The 16,097-nt window shown below is 40.6% G+C and overlaps 3 protein-coding genes and 1 pseudogene across 5 annotated transcripts in view; all 4 read left to right on the top strand.

Annotated features, from left to right (window-relative positions):
• The window catches only part of LOC112098233 (zeta-carotene desaturase, chloroplastic/chromoplastic-like), a 57,801-nt gene that overhangs the window by 23,523 nt on the left and 18,181 nt on the right, over nucleotides 1–16,097 (top strand). The gene's annotated exons all lie outside the window — the stretch shown is intronic.
• On the top strand, nucleotides 3,772–8,849 carry LOC112098230 (importin subunit alpha-2-like). 3 transcript variants are annotated; one of them, XM_024183906.1, is made up of 4 exons: nucleotides 6,226–6,270; nucleotides 6,607–7,012; nucleotides 7,044–7,408; nucleotides 7,521–8,849. In XM_024183906.1, exons 1-4 carry the CDS (start codon nucleotides 6,229–6,231, stop codon nucleotides 8,820–8,822), a joined length of 2,115 nt encoding a protein of 704 aa, XP_024039674.1. In that variant the 5' UTR covers nucleotides 6,226–6,228; the 3' UTR covers nucleotides 8,823–8,849. The 3 variants fall into 3 exon arrangements, with proteins under 3 accessions (XP_024039676.1, XP_024039674.1, XP_024039675.1); XM_024183908.1 differs by lacking the exons at nucleotides 6,226–6,270; nucleotides 6,607–7,012; nucleotides 7,044–7,408 and adding an exon at nucleotides 3,772–3,788 and having other exon boundaries at nucleotides 7,529–8,849; XM_024183907.1 differs by lacking the exons at nucleotides 6,226–6,270; nucleotides 6,607–7,012 and having other exon boundaries at nucleotides 7,383–7,408; nucleotides 7,524–8,849.
• LOC112098135 lies at nucleotides 8,982–11,331 on the top strand (annotated as a pseudogene).
• On the top strand, nucleotides 12,123–14,260 carry LOC112098134. Its single transcript, XM_024183755.1, has 4 exons — nucleotides 12,123–12,578; nucleotides 12,756–12,999; nucleotides 13,074–13,396; nucleotides 13,511–14,260. The coding sequence occupies exons 1-4, from the start codon at nucleotides 12,123–12,125 to the stop codon at nucleotides 14,258–14,260; spliced, it is 1,773 nt and encodes a 590-aa protein (XP_024039523.1).

The following is a 16,097-nucleotide window of genomic DNA, read 5'->3' as shown; positions in this document are numbered from 1 at the left end:
AAAAGATCTATACTCCCCTCCCCAGTCAGATTGCAGAGTTTTAATGGTGGTGGTAAACTGATTTTCCACTTGCAACTTGAAGAGTTTGAAAACTTCTAATGCATCTGACTTAACTTTTAAAAGGTATATCCAGGTATATCTGCTGAAGTCATCAACAAAGCTTATATAATATCGATATCCATCCCTAGATAGAGTGGGTGAGGGTCCCCATAAGTCTGTGTGTATGAGCTCAAGAACTTGGGTAGTTTTAGTGTCTGTGCAGGGAAAATGAAGCCTATGAACTTTGCCCTTTTGACATGCTTCACATGTTGTTTGATGCATTTGATGAATTTGATATGTAGGAATGGAAATGTACTTGTTAATTTTGAGCATATGTAATAGCACTTGAACACTAGGATGACCAAATCTTCTATGAAAAAGTAAAGCTTTATTGATTGATTTAGTATAATGTAATACAGCAGTCTGATAACAAGTTTTCAAATTTGCAGTTCCACTAACGACATCAGTGTGACCAGCAGAATCAGAATGATAAAAGGACAACATTGAAAGTGGTTTATTAGAAGACATATGGGAATGAAAAGAAGAAGATGACTGAGTATTTGAAGAAGATGAATTTATTAACAGCCTGTATAATCCTCTCTCAGCAAGGCCCTGCATCAGTATTTGCCCCTTCAGAGTATCCTTCACAACACAGATATTTCCAAGAAATTCAACAGACAGGTTATTATCAGCAGTAAGTTTAGAAATGCTCAAAAGGTTCTTAGTAATTGAAGGAACAAGCAATATGTCTTTTAGTGCTATGGGTGTGTGTTTGTGTTTGTCATTTGAACTTTTGAAATTGAGAAAAGCATCACCAATATGAGTTATATTCAGACCTTGTCCATTGCCAATAATGAGTTGATCTGATCCACTGAATTGCTCCCTGATGTGCATATTTGCCATGTTGTTTGTCAAATGATGTGTGGCTCCACTGTCTAAATACCAACCCTCATCAGCTGGTCTTTCATAGTTAGCAACATAGGCAGCTCCAGGAGCAGAGAAAGAGTCCAGTGAGTGATTCATTGAATTCAAATCAGACATCTGATGACTAGAGTAGTCTGGATAATATTGTGTTTCAAAAGGTCCAGCAGCACTTGGATATCCAGCAGCACTTGGACATGATTCAAAATTTGCCATATATGCTGACCTTTGACCTCTCCCTCTTCCAAAGTTTCTGGGTGGAGGCACATAATTCTCAAACCTATACCAACAAGCATCTGCAGTGTGCCCAGACTTATGACAAATTTGACATATTAATACATTATCTCCAGATCCATTTTCAGCACCAAGGTTAGCATTAGAGATGTTTCTATTATAAGTGGTTGGTCTATATGCCTGCATGTGCATTAGTTGTCCCCTACCAGAATTATAAGCACCAGGACCATGACCACCATTGACAAATCCTCTTGAATTTGTAAACATTATTCCCCTTCCTGCACCAAAATTTCTATTTCCAGCATTGAAGTGTCCCTGATATCCATTATAACCTCCTCTTCTATTATAGCCCTTAGTTTGAGGATAATTCCCATTCATCATGCCATAATTGGCATTAAACACACTCTTAGCATTTTGACTTTGTTCCATTCTAGCTTCATGCGTTAATAGCAGTGCATATGCATCATCATATGACATTTTATTAGCAGTAATTATTGATGCAAGATCTAAGTATCCTGGACCTAATCCATTCAAGATTTGTATCAGTAGATCTTTTTCAGAAATAGGACTTCCAGAACATGCGAGTTTATCAGCAAGTGCTTTAACCTTCAAGCAGTATTCCTCAACAGTCATATTTTCTTTCCTAAGAATATTTAGTTCATAACGAAGTTGCATGAGCTTAGCTTCAGATTGAACTCCAAATTGTTTTTCAATGCATTTCCAAGCTTCAAATGCACTATCACAGTTAAGAATTGAGCTGAGAATACCTTCGCTAATTGAGGATAAGATCCAGCCAAGAAGAGTTTGATCCTGTGCTCTCCAATGAACAAAAGCTGGATTTTCTACTTTCTGTATAGATCCATCAACTTCCGTGTGAGTAATGTAACGATCTGGTGTCACTTGATTATCAGAAATTAGATGCTCAAGTCGATTTCCTCTAATCGAAGTAAGAACTTGCTTGCGCCATAGCATAAAATTCGATCTATCTAGCTTGACTGGAGAACTAAAGGAAAATGATATCTGAGTTGATTGATTTGAAGTAATATGATTTGGATTGAAGATTGTATTGCTTGAACTAGCCATGAGTGGCTCTGATACCATAAAAGAATTATAAAAGAGAGTTGTTTGTTTCTAGAGAAAATATTAAACGAAGGATTCTGAAATACTCTTGAGCAGAGTTTGTTATTTTCCTTAATTACAGAGTAATACAATTCGTGAGTATTTATACTAACATCTAGTTAATCACAATCAATGTAACTAATTAAGGAAGTTATTAGCTAATACTCATCACAATACATTTTGCACTTCTAACGAACTGAAACTAACTATGCTGAGCTGGCAACTGAGCTGCTACTATACTCTGTATCCTGCTTCAACTTAAGCTTTTCCTTCTTCTGCTTTCCATTGCTTCTTTCTCCATAATGAGCTATCTTCACAGTTTGTTGTAATCTTAAGTCTTGTTATTTGGTTTTGCTCTGTTCTCTATCTAGTTGTGTCCAGCTGTGCCGCTGTCTCTGTTTTATTCTCCATCCACTCTTTGTATTTTTTTCCTTTTTATTTTGTTCCATCTTGTTGTGGTCACTTGTGTTCCATTTTAAGGATGTACAGCCAGCTGCATATAAAGCTATCGAGTTGAGCTACAATAAACTAGGAAGGGATGATCTCAAGAACATCTTTTTGCTAATAGGATATACAGCCATAGCATCTATTGATGACTTGTTAATGTGTGGTATGGGATTGGGTTTATTTCAAGGTGTGAATAAGATGGAAGCAGCACGAAATCGAGTACATGCATTGGTGCGCACACTCAAAGCTTCTTGTATGTTGCTTGACCATGAAAGCGAGAAGGAAGAGTTGTTTTCTATGCATGATGTAGTTCGCCATGTCGCCATATCAATTGCATCTACTAAACGAAATGTGTTTACTGCTACAAATGAGCAGGTTGATGGTTGCAGGGAATGGTCAGACGGAAGTACAATAAAGCATTTCACTTCAATCGTCTTACATGGTATTAAGCCTAATTTGCTTCCTGAAGTACTGGAATGTCCTCAACTCGAACTTCTTTTTATACGTGGTGGTGGTCGTGATGATCCTTGGGAAACTTCACCAGTAACAATTCCAGACAACTTTTTCAAGAGCATGATCGAGGTCAGAGTTGTAAACTTGACTGACATGATACTGCCTTCATCACTTGGTCTCCTGTCAAACCTTCGAACACTGAGTTTGTGTAGCTGCGGCTTGCCTGATATAAGTTTTGTAGGATACTTGAAGAAACTAGAAATCCTTTGCTTAAGAGGTTCTGATATTGTGAAGTTGCCAGTAGAAGTAGGTGAATTGACTTGGCTAAAGTTGCTTGATTTGAGGGATTGTTGTTTTCTGAAAGTTATTCCACCAAATATACTGTCAAAATTATCACATTTAGAAGAACTATATATAGGTCGTGAAAGCTTTGTTGATTGGGAGGAGGAGGTGGAAGGGGTTAAGAATGCAAGCCTTGAGGAATTGAAGCATTTGCCCAACTTGACCTCTTTGGAAGTACACGTCCGTGACGTCAGCAGTCTGCCCAGAGGCCTGCTCTTGGAGAAGCTGGAAAGGTACAGCATATATATTCGACGTTATTTTTCGAGGAAAACCGGCATTTGGTGTCGTCAATTCAGAGTCGAGCTAAATAACAAGATTTGCTTGAAGGATTCGCTGATCGTGCAACTGCAGAGAATTGAAGACCTTGAGTTAAGTGAATTGCAAGAGCAAGATGTCGATTATTTTCGTAATGAATTAGTCAAAGTGGGCTCTTCCCATCTCAAGCGTCTCCGTCTGGAGGGTTCAGACCTCGCCCTCAATCCGGCAGAGTCAAAGGTATGATCATTCCTAATTTAAATAATTGGTATGAGAGGGTTCTTTTCTCCTGGGATTCTAATATCGTTTTGTCAATTTATACATTAGACTAAAGCTAGAAATTTCTAGTGCATCACAGTAATTAATTTTGAAAAGTCTTCAAATATTATATTATTCTCATTTTCAAAGCAACCATTTGAAAAAAAAAAATCTTTAATGTTTGTAATTTAATTAATATTTTAATCTTTTAGCTTCAGAATCTTACCATTTTAATTTAAAGAAAAAACCATAATTGCCCTTATATTGCACGAGCTTCATGCTTTGTAATATCCTTCTTCTCTTTTCTCTAAACAAAAAAGAAAAAAAAAGTAAAGTTAACTGTCTTATATATTTTCAGTCCTACAACCACCCAAGTTTGAATCATGGGAGAGTAAGGGACTAAAAAAATGAATTTGGGCTTTGTACGCTCTTTTACCTTTTAAAAAAAATATTAAGAGAACATTCATTATTTATCAAAATTAAATCCATAATTGCAAGTCTAATTTTTCATATTTAATTTTTATTTTTAAATTAACTCTATTAAATTTTCATTTAAAAAAAATCTTAATCATAGAATCCAAAATATCAAATTTAGATTTAGTGCTAAGTTTATTGTACTAATTTTTAAAGATCTTGTATCTATGCATTAAGGTTGTGCTCACAATTAAGCTTACACTCTAAAATCAATACACCTGCAATGTTAGCAGAGACAGGAGGAATCAGCTAATGATTTGCGGTCACATGAAATCATTTTGGAGGACAATGTCCAAATTTCTAATACACTTTTCGCTGACAAGGTCAATTATTGATAAGTCAATGGTCTTATTAATTCTCTATAATTTTTGTTTTTTTTTTCTTTGTTGCATTCTTGTTTGGTAGCAAATATGGCAAAGAGTGATTAATAATCATATTTCACAATTATTCTAAATTTTTCATCCGAAGTATAGTAGGGTGTAACAAATACATTCTTAGAGAAAGAAAAGGTACTCGACACAATAAGTGAATTAATAATAATTATTATTATAAACATCATGTTACAAAATACTAAATATGTTGTAATCACTGAATATTATATATATATATATATAAGTTGATTGAAATTATGGTTAGTCATTTTCTTTAATATACGTCATTAGAATACATATAAATTATATTAGCCGCCGTCTAAATCTATACTAAATATGTTGTTCACTTTATAATATAAATTTTTTAAAAGATCTCAGTGAGGGATGCTCTAAGATAATGTGTCCACTCCTGCATGAGCGGAAATCACGTTGATTCTCTAGCATCTGAGGAAATCATGATGATCTGCCAAACGTGATATCTGCTGATTGATTGTTGATGAGACTCTTCTCGCCTAATTTCTTAGAATTATATGTGAACCCGCGGCAATTGATGATAATTACTATTTGCAAGGGGGAATTATGTGATTTCCTTTGAAAATATTCCAAATTTTTATATAATCGAGGTGCCAGTAGTTAAATCCCCGAGAACTGCTCGCGCTGGATAGTAGGTCCTATTGCGAATCAACCAAAATTTAATTTTACAAAATTCGTTACAATCAAAGAATTTTTGCAATATGAATTATATTATCCGCCCTCTAAATCTATACATTTTGTAAGGAATAATTTGGAAAACTTGATTAACGGTTGTTTGTATGAAAAACTGAAAAGAACTATAACCAGAGAAAGAGTAATTTTATTGATTTGTCCATCAACAGAAATCATTGTTGCTTGTAATTAACAAGTTAACTTTTTGATCGAACAGGTTGCATTACCAAATTTGGAGAACTTGGAGTTGTATTCAATAAACGTTGGAAGGATTTGGCAAAACCAAGTTACAGCCATGTCTTGTGGTATTAAGAATTTAACACACTTGATCCTGCACGGATGTATGAATTTAAGATGTATATTTTCATCTTCTACTGTTAGTAGCTTTGTTCGACTCCAAAGCATTGAGATAGTCAGATGTCCCGTCTTGGAAGAGTTAATAGTCGTGGACAACCAAGAAGAAATGACGAATAATATTGTAACGTTTCCCCAGTTGCAATATCTGAAGATGTCTGGTCTTGAAAAGTTCACAAGCTTCTGCACTGGAGATCTTGATATTCTTGAATTTCCATCCTTGAAAGGATTATGGATATCTGCATGTCCTGAATTCATGGCGAGATACAAAAGAACTACTAATATCTTGACGGAAAGGGTACGTACAAGAATTTTATAATCAAATTTTCAATTCTTATGTATGTACTGTGAAAGTTTATATCATATAGCTTAGAGTTATATTGCCTTTGCCTTCATTGCTTGGTTTCTTACTAAAAGTCAAATTGTCAGCTACGTAACTCTCTTACAGATTAGTGTATGGTATTCATTCATAATTATTCTAGATGTTAGGCGTACTATTATTACTATTTTTTTTAAAGGTTAAGATTTATTGAATAAAATATATTTTATAAATTAGTGGTAACTTATATTTCTCATCAATTGATTCATCTTGTATTTCTTTTTTTTTTTTTTGGGGTTCTGATTGATCTCCCAGGTATTCCCTAATTTGGAAAAGTTGGAAGTTGATGCAAAGCACGTAGTAACAAATAAGTATCTATTTTCTGAAGGCTTGCTTTGCAAACTAAAATATCTTTCTGTGGAGTTAGGTGATGAGCGGACTATTTTATCACTTGGTGACTTCCTCCAGAGACTTCACACAATGAAAGTCCTCCAAATAGGAGGACATGGTGCTTGGTTGCCGGAAGAGAAGGTTGAAAATGGGATGAGGGTAGAAATAAGCGAAGCATATAATTGTTATGATCTGGAGAACATTTTGATAGAGGAGTCTTCTGTTACGAACAACTTGGTTTTTCTACGCGTAATGGGGTGTGACCGTTTGGTCAATCTAGTGCCATCCTCGACATCCTTTCAGAATCTTGCAAATCTGGTGGTATCGTGTTGCGAAGGCTTGAAAATCGTATTGTTGCGAAGGCTTGAAAATCGTATTAACACCCTCAATTGCAAAGACTCTGGTGCGACTTAGATATATGGAGATAGAATCATGCGATGAGATAACAGAAATAGTACTGGTGGATGATGTTGTAGCACAAGATGAGGTTATTACTTTCAGAGAATTGAAGGAGTTGAAGCTTTTAGACTTAAAATACCTGACAAGCTTCTGCTCTGGCAATTGTGCTTTCAAGTTCCCATTTTTGGAAAGATTAGTGGTGGATAATTGCCCCAATATGAAAATTTTCTCTGAAGGAAAATTAAGTACACCCAAATTACACAAAGTGCAGCGGCGGGGTGAAGCATGTTGGGATTGGAAGGACGACCTTAACACAACCATACGAAAGGTATATATTTCTCAACAATTAGCTTTTTCCCTCTCTTGCTTTTTCTCCACTTTCACTCTCACTCCAAATCCCTAACTTAATTTCCTCCTCTTGCTCCTGCTCCTAAAATAAGTATGCGAGTTTACCCGGGATGGTTGCTGGGGTTTGGTCAGATGACAGCGGCTTGCAGCTGGAAGCAACTACTCAGTTCAGCAAACTGCTTTCGATTGAGAGGAGTCCACAAATTGATAAAGTCATACAATCTGGCGTTGTCCCGCGCTTTGTTGAGTTTCTTATGAGGGAAGACTATCCGCAACTTCAGTATGAGGCTGCTTGGGCTCTTTCAAACATTGCTTCTGGAACTTCAGAGAACATTAAGGTGGTGATTGACCACGGTGCCGTTCCAATATTTGTGAAGCTGCTTGCTTCCCCAAGTGATGATGTCCGCGAGCAGGCTGTTTGGGCATTGGGAAATGTTGCTGGTGACTCATCTGGATGCCGTGATCTAGTGCTTGGTGAAGGAGCTTTGATTCCATTGCTGGCAGAGTTAAATGAGCATGCTAAGCTTTCAATGCTGAGAATTGCCGCAAGGACATTGTCTAATTTATGCAAGGGCAAGCCAGAACCACCATTTGATCAGGTAAGGCCAGCTCTTCCGGCACTTGCACAGCTTATTCATTTAGATGATGAAGAGGTGTTGAGTGACGCCTGTTGGACACTCTCCTATCTTTCTGATGGTACGAATGACAAAATTCAAGCTGTGATCGAGGCAGGTGTCTGTCGACGACTTGTTGAGCTCCTTGGTCATCCATCATCCTCAGTGCTTACCCCTGCCCTGCGGACTGTTGGAAATATTGTGATGGGGAACGATTTCCAGACTCAGTGTATAATTAACTGTGGTGCACTGCCATACCTTTTGGACATGTTGGTCCATAAGCATGAAGAGAGCATCAAGAAGGAAGTCAGCTGGATTATTTCAAATATTACAGCTGGAAACGGGGAGCAGATTCAGGCGGTAATTGATTCCGGCTTAATTGGTCCCACTGTCAATCTACTTCAAAATGCTGAATTTGATACAAAGGAGAAGGCCGCTTGGGTAATTTCAAATGCCATCTCAGGTGGCACTCATGAGCAAATCAAGTACCTCGTGAGAGAGGGGTGTATAAAACCATTGTGTGATCTGCTTCTATGCGCTGATCCAAAGATCGCCACTGTTTGCGTAGAAGGATTAGAGAACATTTTGAAGGTCGGGGTAGCTGAAATGAATACGGGTACCGTTGGAGATTTTAATCAATATGCCCAGTTGGTTGAGGAGGCTGAGGGATTAGAAAAGATTGAAAATCTACGAAGTCATGACGACAACGGCATCTCTGAGAAGGCAGTAGAGATTCTCGAGACATACTGGTCTAGCCGTGTGATTGGAAGAGGACGATGATACAAAGGAGGAAGATGCAAAAGGCAGAGACAACTAGTAGAAATTATTAACAAAGGTCTATTACTATTACTATTACTATTATTATTATTATTTGGAATCGGCTTTCAGACCGTAAAACAACACTCATCTTGTTTCTTTTATTTTATGATTTCAGGTTTAATGGTGGAAGATTCATGCATGCTTGTGTGCCCCTCTCGTGTTAAGTGTATTGTGGATTGCTGCTGTGTTTCGACACAGTTAATGATGAAACTCCTCATCAAATGATCTTTAATCATTCTAATCATGCATTTTTTTTAGGTAAAGTTTATTTCATTTTGAATTAGTACACAGAAGCTTTTATCAGCAGTTCAGAAAAATGAATAGCAGTTATCATTTTCTTTAGGGCAGGCATTATTTCAATTCACAAAGTTTATTTCATTTTGAATTAGTTTGTGTTTTACTGATTTTATTGATGGCCCCGCCCCCCTCTTCCAGGTGGATATATATGAGTCAAGGTCTTTCATTGGTGGTAAAGTGGGTTCTTTTATTGATAAACATGGAAACCATATTGAAATGGGCCTGCACATTTTCTTTGGATGCTACAATAATCTGTTCCGATTGATGAAAAAGGTAAAGCTTGCTTAGTTGTGGATATGTGTGTTTGAATGATTATAAAAAGCACACTAGCCATGCAAAGGAATTATGATTTGAGATTCTTGAAACAAGAACTATAATTCCTCTTGACCATGCCATCTATAGTGATGATAACTGGTTATAGTTTACTTGTTGTAGGAAAATATGAAAATGTTCTTCAAATATCACGATGGATCATAATCATAGCTCCTCTTTAAATTGACCCTGTGTTTATATTCTGATAGTTTTTCATGGATGTCTACAGGTCAGCGCGGACAAAAATTTACTCATGAAGGATCATACTCGTACACTTGTGAATAAGGGTGGTGAAATTGGTGGTATGGTTATTTCTTGATCACTTAAGACTACTGATAGTTTGTTTGGTGGTTGGACACTCTGAAATTGGTTTATGGATTCTCTGGTCCAATAATATCTCTGATTCAGTTCATGATTTTGATTTTTAACTCCAGAACTTGATTTTCGGTTTCCGGTCGGAGCTCCCGTACATGGGATTCATGCATTTTTGTCTACAAATTAGCTTAAGGTAGTGCATATGGATTTATCTTCCATTTTGATTATGTTGATGTAATCTTTTGCAATCTGATTAGTCAGCAGTATGATGAGACAATATTTCTTCTTTCATGTTGAAACTTCTTGCTTCTTTTGGATTCTCTTTTGATGTACTTTGCCTCATGTATTGCTCAAGTGCAGACTTATGATAAAGCAAGAAATGCTCTTGCTCTTGCTCTGAGTCCTGTTGTAAAGGCACTCGTTGATAGTGTAAGAATGACATCTTATTTTCTAGTTTGTTTTAATATCAATCCTTGTTCCTACAAATTGTTATCTTACCTAAAACTTCATTTCTTCTTACAGATAAGCTTCTCTGATTGGTTTTTGTCCAAAGGTGGGACACGGACGAGTATTCAGAGAATGTGGGATCCTGTTGCTTATGCCCTTGGGTTTATTGACTGTGATAACATCAGTGCTTGTTGTATGCTCACTATATTCGCACTGTTTGCGACTAAGACTGAGGCTTCCCTATTGCGGATGCTCAAGGGTTCTCCAGACGTTTATTTGAGTGGGCCCATACGAAAACATATCACAGATAAAGGGGGCAGGTAAATTTCTATTTACAGGTTCACATCATTGCAGTGATTTGTTAATCTTGTTTGTTTTCTCCTATGATGAACTGATTTTCCTAACCTTGGGGTCTGTTTTTGCTAGAACAGGTTCCATCTTAGGTGGGGATGCAGAGAGATACTTTATGATAAATCTGCTAATGGAGAAACATATGTCAAAGGAGTTGCCATGTCTAAGGTAATTGTTTCTCACATGGTTCTAATTATTTTTTTATGCATCTATTAATATTCCCTCTGATGGAGGCATAGAGCTAATGCAATGATCTGACTGTTGATGCTTAAATCTGCTCGCCTTTTGGCCGACCAGATTCCTCCACCAACGTTCGTGTTATTAACTGTTGCTCGAACCACTGGGGTTGGAATCACCCTCATCTCTCCTACTAGACCTGCGTTCACCAAAAACGGATCAGAGACGCCGGTGGTTTTGCCGGCGTAAACCCTCCGATGCCTAAGTTAGCACAAGGTATTTACGGGAAAACAATGTAATTTGGATTCAAGAATGGTTTCTAACTTGTTTCGAAGTTTGTAAAAAAGGCCTAATTGCAATTTGGCAGCGTTTTCCCTCTCTTCATTTTTCTGTCCCCTTCTTCATCGATTTCTTCTTCTTTTATAGCCGCTGTCCCCACGTTCCCGTTTGCCCTTCATCCCACCTTTTTCGGGTAGTGGTAGCCTCTCATAGGACTCTAACTGCTGCATTATGGGCAAATGTGGGATCTCGCGTCTCCCGCAGCGGTTCTGGGAAAGCGCAACTACCGTGATTCTGTGAGATCGTGTTTCCGCTTTTTGGGGGACGGGTACCGGCTCGGTATATGGCTCTGGTCAGTATTCGTCTCTGATCGGCTCATGTTACCCCCTGTTCTGCTCGTACCATTTGGCTGAGGTGATTCATGCTGGGGTGGAAATAGTATCATGGCCGACCTGGTGCTTTTATTTGCTTAACACCAGTCCCCCAGTTTCTGGTCTTGTGAGTGAAATGAGTCAAGAGTAGAAACTGATAGTCGGCTCTTACCAATCCGGGGGTTTCTCCTCTGGTCTTCTGTCTACCGGGACGGACCTGAGGTATCATTTTTCTTCAGGGGAGATTTTGATCTGGGCGTGGGCCTAAATGAGCATGTTCATTGCGTATCTGGGCTTGCATCTAGCCTGGCCTCTTGTAACGGTTGGTGACGTGGCATCTCCAGATTCTTCGTATTTGAAATTTGAAACGACGGACTATCTGTCCTCGATGTACGGTGAGTGAGCTGGCGTCTCCATCACTTAAATGCTTTCATTTCCCCCTTTCCGTTTCAAATCCCTAGACTTACATCGTCATCGTTTTGTTACTCGTCTCTCCGTCGTTAACCTACCCCCTTTCTGAACTTTACTCACACTTCCTGTGTCCGGAGTTTCTACTTGCTGGTTTTTTCTCTGTCACGGCAGCGCTATCAGGGCCAGTTCATTTCAGGTACTGCTTTTAATCTCTTCTCTGGTTGTTGTTGATTGGGTTCCGTGTTGCCCCCTTTTGTACCCGTATATTCGAGTTTTCTTTGTTTTCTTTTGGGGTTCCGATATGTCAAACCGGAAAAGAAAGTTAATTGTTGATGAGGGTGATGAAGAATCAGGGGATTTAGGCCTCAACTTGTCAATACCCACCGATTTCTTAGGTCCCTCCAGTAGTGTAGGTCCTCCCCATGGCAGGGATACCCTTGAGTACCCACGCCCCTTGGTTGTCTCTTTCTCTCCCGAACTAGAGCTTGTAGGGAATAGAGGTGGACCTGCGTCGGGATCTGGTGAGAACCACAGCTCTGGTGGGGTTGGGATCCCTGAAGGAGTTGGCGATGGTGAGGGGAGCAGTTCCGGACCGAGCGGACCTACTAAGAAAAGGAATCTTGGCCATAGGGTGGAGGCTGATTCCTACCCTATTGATTACATAGCTTGTGCCACCACCCAAACTGACTTATTCAAGCTTAGGAACCTCTACGACATTCCTGAGGAGGTTCTCCTTGTAGTTCCTGGGAAGGGTGACGTTCCTAGTCCGCCTCCGCGGGGGTATGTGACAATGCACCTAGAGAGTTTCAAACTAGGAGCTCGGCTGCCCCTTCAGCGTTATTTTGCCAAAATATTGGGGGGTATGCACCTGGCCCCAGGTCAGCTACACCCGAACGGGTGGAGGGTTCTCTCGGTAATGTTTGTATTGTGGGAGAGGTGCGGGTCGGAGGAGCCTTCCCTTGTTGAAGTGAAACATCTGTATCAGCTGCGGAGCAACCCAAAGGAGGCGGGCTGGTACTACTTCATGTCTAGTTCTGCGAAGAGAAAGCCAATCACTGGTTTCCCCTCCTCGTGCAAAAATTGGAAGAACAAATTCTTCTTTGCTGGGGGAAAGTGGTGTTCAGCACTCCGTTCGTTGGGTGGTGATATTTACCTTCCAACGCAGTTTGTCACCCCAGGTCGTTCATTTTTTGCCTATATTCTTTCTCAAATTGTCACTTATCGAGTTCTTTAACCTCTTTTGCTATTTCAGAGTCGTGGGGTTTGATCGGGGGGCTTGAAGATCGACCTTTGCTTCAGGTGGAAACTGCTCTGTTGAACGCGTCTACCTGCCAAGACCTCCTGTCGCCAACAAACCTGGTCGGTTCGGGCCTAGTGGACATAGCCGCTGGAATGGATAACAAGATCCTCAGCGCGATGAGCAGGAAGCGTGGTCGGGCTCCGAGTAGCTCCAGCAACCTTCCTCCTCCTCCAAAGAAACCCAGCGTCGGTCCTTCCAAGGCGCCTGTTCCTGCTCTGCCCCCTCCTCCACCTCATAAGAGTGGTGGGGAGAAAACCTCCGACAAGAGTCCTGAGGTCAGCTTGCAGTCTGGGGACCGATCTTCTCCTCTCCCATCTCGGGATCAAGGTGACTACCTGAGCCCATATCAGAAGGATTATAAAAAATCGGTTGGGCCCAAGATGGTGAAGGACATCGAGAGCATGAGCCTCTCTGAGTTAGCTGCTTCTGTTCAGAGAGTCTCCTTCAGGCTGGCCACAATGGTCTCGTGCTACAAGACCAAGTCCGCGCGTCATGAGAAGAAGCTTCAAGCTGATAATCAGGAGTTGAAAAAGAAAGCTGAATCTGCTGACCGCTCCAGGGAGAAACTAGCCGAGCTGAACAAGCAGATTACGGAGCTGGAGGAGAAAGTTGCAGTTGCTGAGTCTACTGCCTCCAAGTTTGAGGGTGAGTTGGGTGGCCTGAAGTCGGACCTTCAGGTAACTCAAAGTGAAAGAGATACTTTGAGGACCGCCCTTGAGGGAGAAATCAAATCCCTGAATGAGCAGCTGGCTGAGGAGAAAGGCAAATCCGCTGATGTGGGCGATCGGTTGGATGCCGAGTATGACTCGGGGGTTGCTTTCTCCTATAAGTGTATCATGTATGTGCTTCAGGGGGAATATCCCGAGCTGGACATGAGCAAGTTAGAGGCTGGAGTGCAGCGGTATATGGCAGAGGTCGGCCAGGCGGACAAGGAGCAGGGTGAGCAGGATCAGGTGGAGGCTCCTTTGGATGGGGTGCAAGAGGGGGAAGTTGGGGGACGCACTTTCGAAGTGGGTCAAGGGTCCATGCCTCCTCCTCCCGGCATTGCTGATCTCCCACCTCCTAATGTTGCTAATCCCTTACTTCCTGAGCTCGCTGATCCTTCAGCTGCTGGAGCCGTTGACTCTGCTAAGCTTTGAGCCTATTTTTGTATAAACTCTAGATTTGCATTTGTTTTGTAAACAATTGAACATTTATAAATTTTTAGATGCTCTTTATTTGCTTTCTTGTCCGGTTTTTGCTCATAGATTGTTTCTGAAAAACAATTGGACAACTTATCTGATTTTGCCTGCTGGTTCCTTAGTGGACTGAGCAGGAGTAGGCATTTACTTGCCTTAGTAAAATTTCCGTAAAACTGGTTGCTAGTCTTCCTTGACCGAGCCGAACTAGGCACTTACTTGCCTTAGTAGGATTTTCGTAGGATTAGCTGCTGGTCCTTCGTTGACCAAGCAGAAGTAGGCACTTACTTGCCTTAGTAGAATCTTCGTAAATTTAGCTGCTGGTCTTTCGTTGACCGAGCCGAACTAGGCACTTACTTGCCTTAGTAGGATTTTTGTAGGATTAGCTGCTGGTCCTTCGTTGACCAAGCAGAAGTAGGCACTTACTTGCCTTAGTAGAATCTTCGTAAATTTAGCTGCTAGTCTTTCGTTGACCGAGCAGAAGTAGGCACTTACTTGCCTTAGTAAGATTTTTTGTAGAATTAGCTGCTGGTCTTTCGTTGACCGAGCAGAAGTAGGCACTTACTTGCCTTAGTAGAATCTTCATAAATTTAGCTGCTGGTCTTTCGTTGACCGAGCAGAAGTAGGCATTTACTTGCCTTAGTAAGATTTTTTGTAGAATTAGCTGCTGGTCTTTCGTTGACCGAGCAGAAGCAGGCACTTACTTGCCTTGGTAAATTTTTGATGGGCTTATTAGCCGGGGGATTTCATGCTGAATTCATCTTTATTGAAATTTGAATGCGTTACAAAAATACAAAATATATGCATGTGCACCAAGCCACCATGCATTTGACAAATATAACTTATCAAATTGAAGATTTAGTAGAGTATTTTGCTTACTGGAAATACTTCTTTAAGTGCTCGGCGTTCCACGACCTCTTCACGTCTCGCCCATCTGGGTATGCTAGCTTATAAGCTCCTGGTCCCGTTGCTCGTATTACTCTATACGGGCCTTCCCATTTTGGGCCAAGAGCTCCATGGTTGGGATCCCTAGTGTTTTGATTCACCTTCCTAAGTACCCAATCTCCTGCTCGGAACTACCTCACGTGTACATTCTTGTTGTAATAACGCGTGACCCTTTGCTGACACTGGGCCACTTTCTGTGAGGTCCCTTCCCTTTTCTCCTCAAGTAGGTCCAGGCTTAGGCAGATCTGCTCGTCATTTTGTTCCTCAGCGAAATATTCCGTTCGATGTGTCCCCACTCCAATCTCTGCTGGGACTACTGCCTCATGACCAAAAGCTAAAGCGAACGGGGTTTCCCCTGTAGCAGTTCTGTGAGTTGTCCGGTAAGCCCACAATACCCCTGGTAACTCGTCAACCCAAGCTCCCTTCTTCTCTCCCAATCTGGTTTTCAAGAGCTTCTTTATCACTTTGTTGGCTGCTTCCACTTGTCCGTTTGCCTGGGGGTGTGCGGGGGTGCAGAACTTCAGGTCCACCCCCAAATTTCGGCAAAACTCTCTGAAGTTGCTGTTGTCAAACTGTCTCCCATTGTCTGTAATGATGGCATAGGGGATCCCATATCGGCAGATGATGTTCTTCCAGATAAAATCCGTTGTCTTTCTCTCCGTGATTTGCCTAAGGACCCCCCACCTCTATCCACTTGGTGAAGTAGTCTACTGCTACAATTGCATGGGTTGCCGCTCCTCAGCCTTTCGGTAATGGGCCAATCAGGTCGATTCCCCATTGGGCAAAAGGCCATGGGGATGTCATTGTGGTCAGCTTTTCTGAGGATTGAACAGGAACTTCGGAGAAGCTTTGG

The sequence above is a fragment of the Citrus clementina genome, unplaced genomic scaffold, assembly GCF_000493195.1.
Source record: "Citrus clementina cultivar Clemenules unplaced genomic scaffold, Citrus_clementina_v1.0 scaffold_5, whole genome shotgun sequence".
Taxonomy (NCBI): Eukaryota; Viridiplantae; Streptophyta; class Magnoliopsida; order Sapindales; family Rutaceae; genus Citrus; species Citrus x clementina.
Note: the sequence above shows the minus strand (reverse complement) of the source record. Positions and strands in the feature narration are given on the sequence as shown.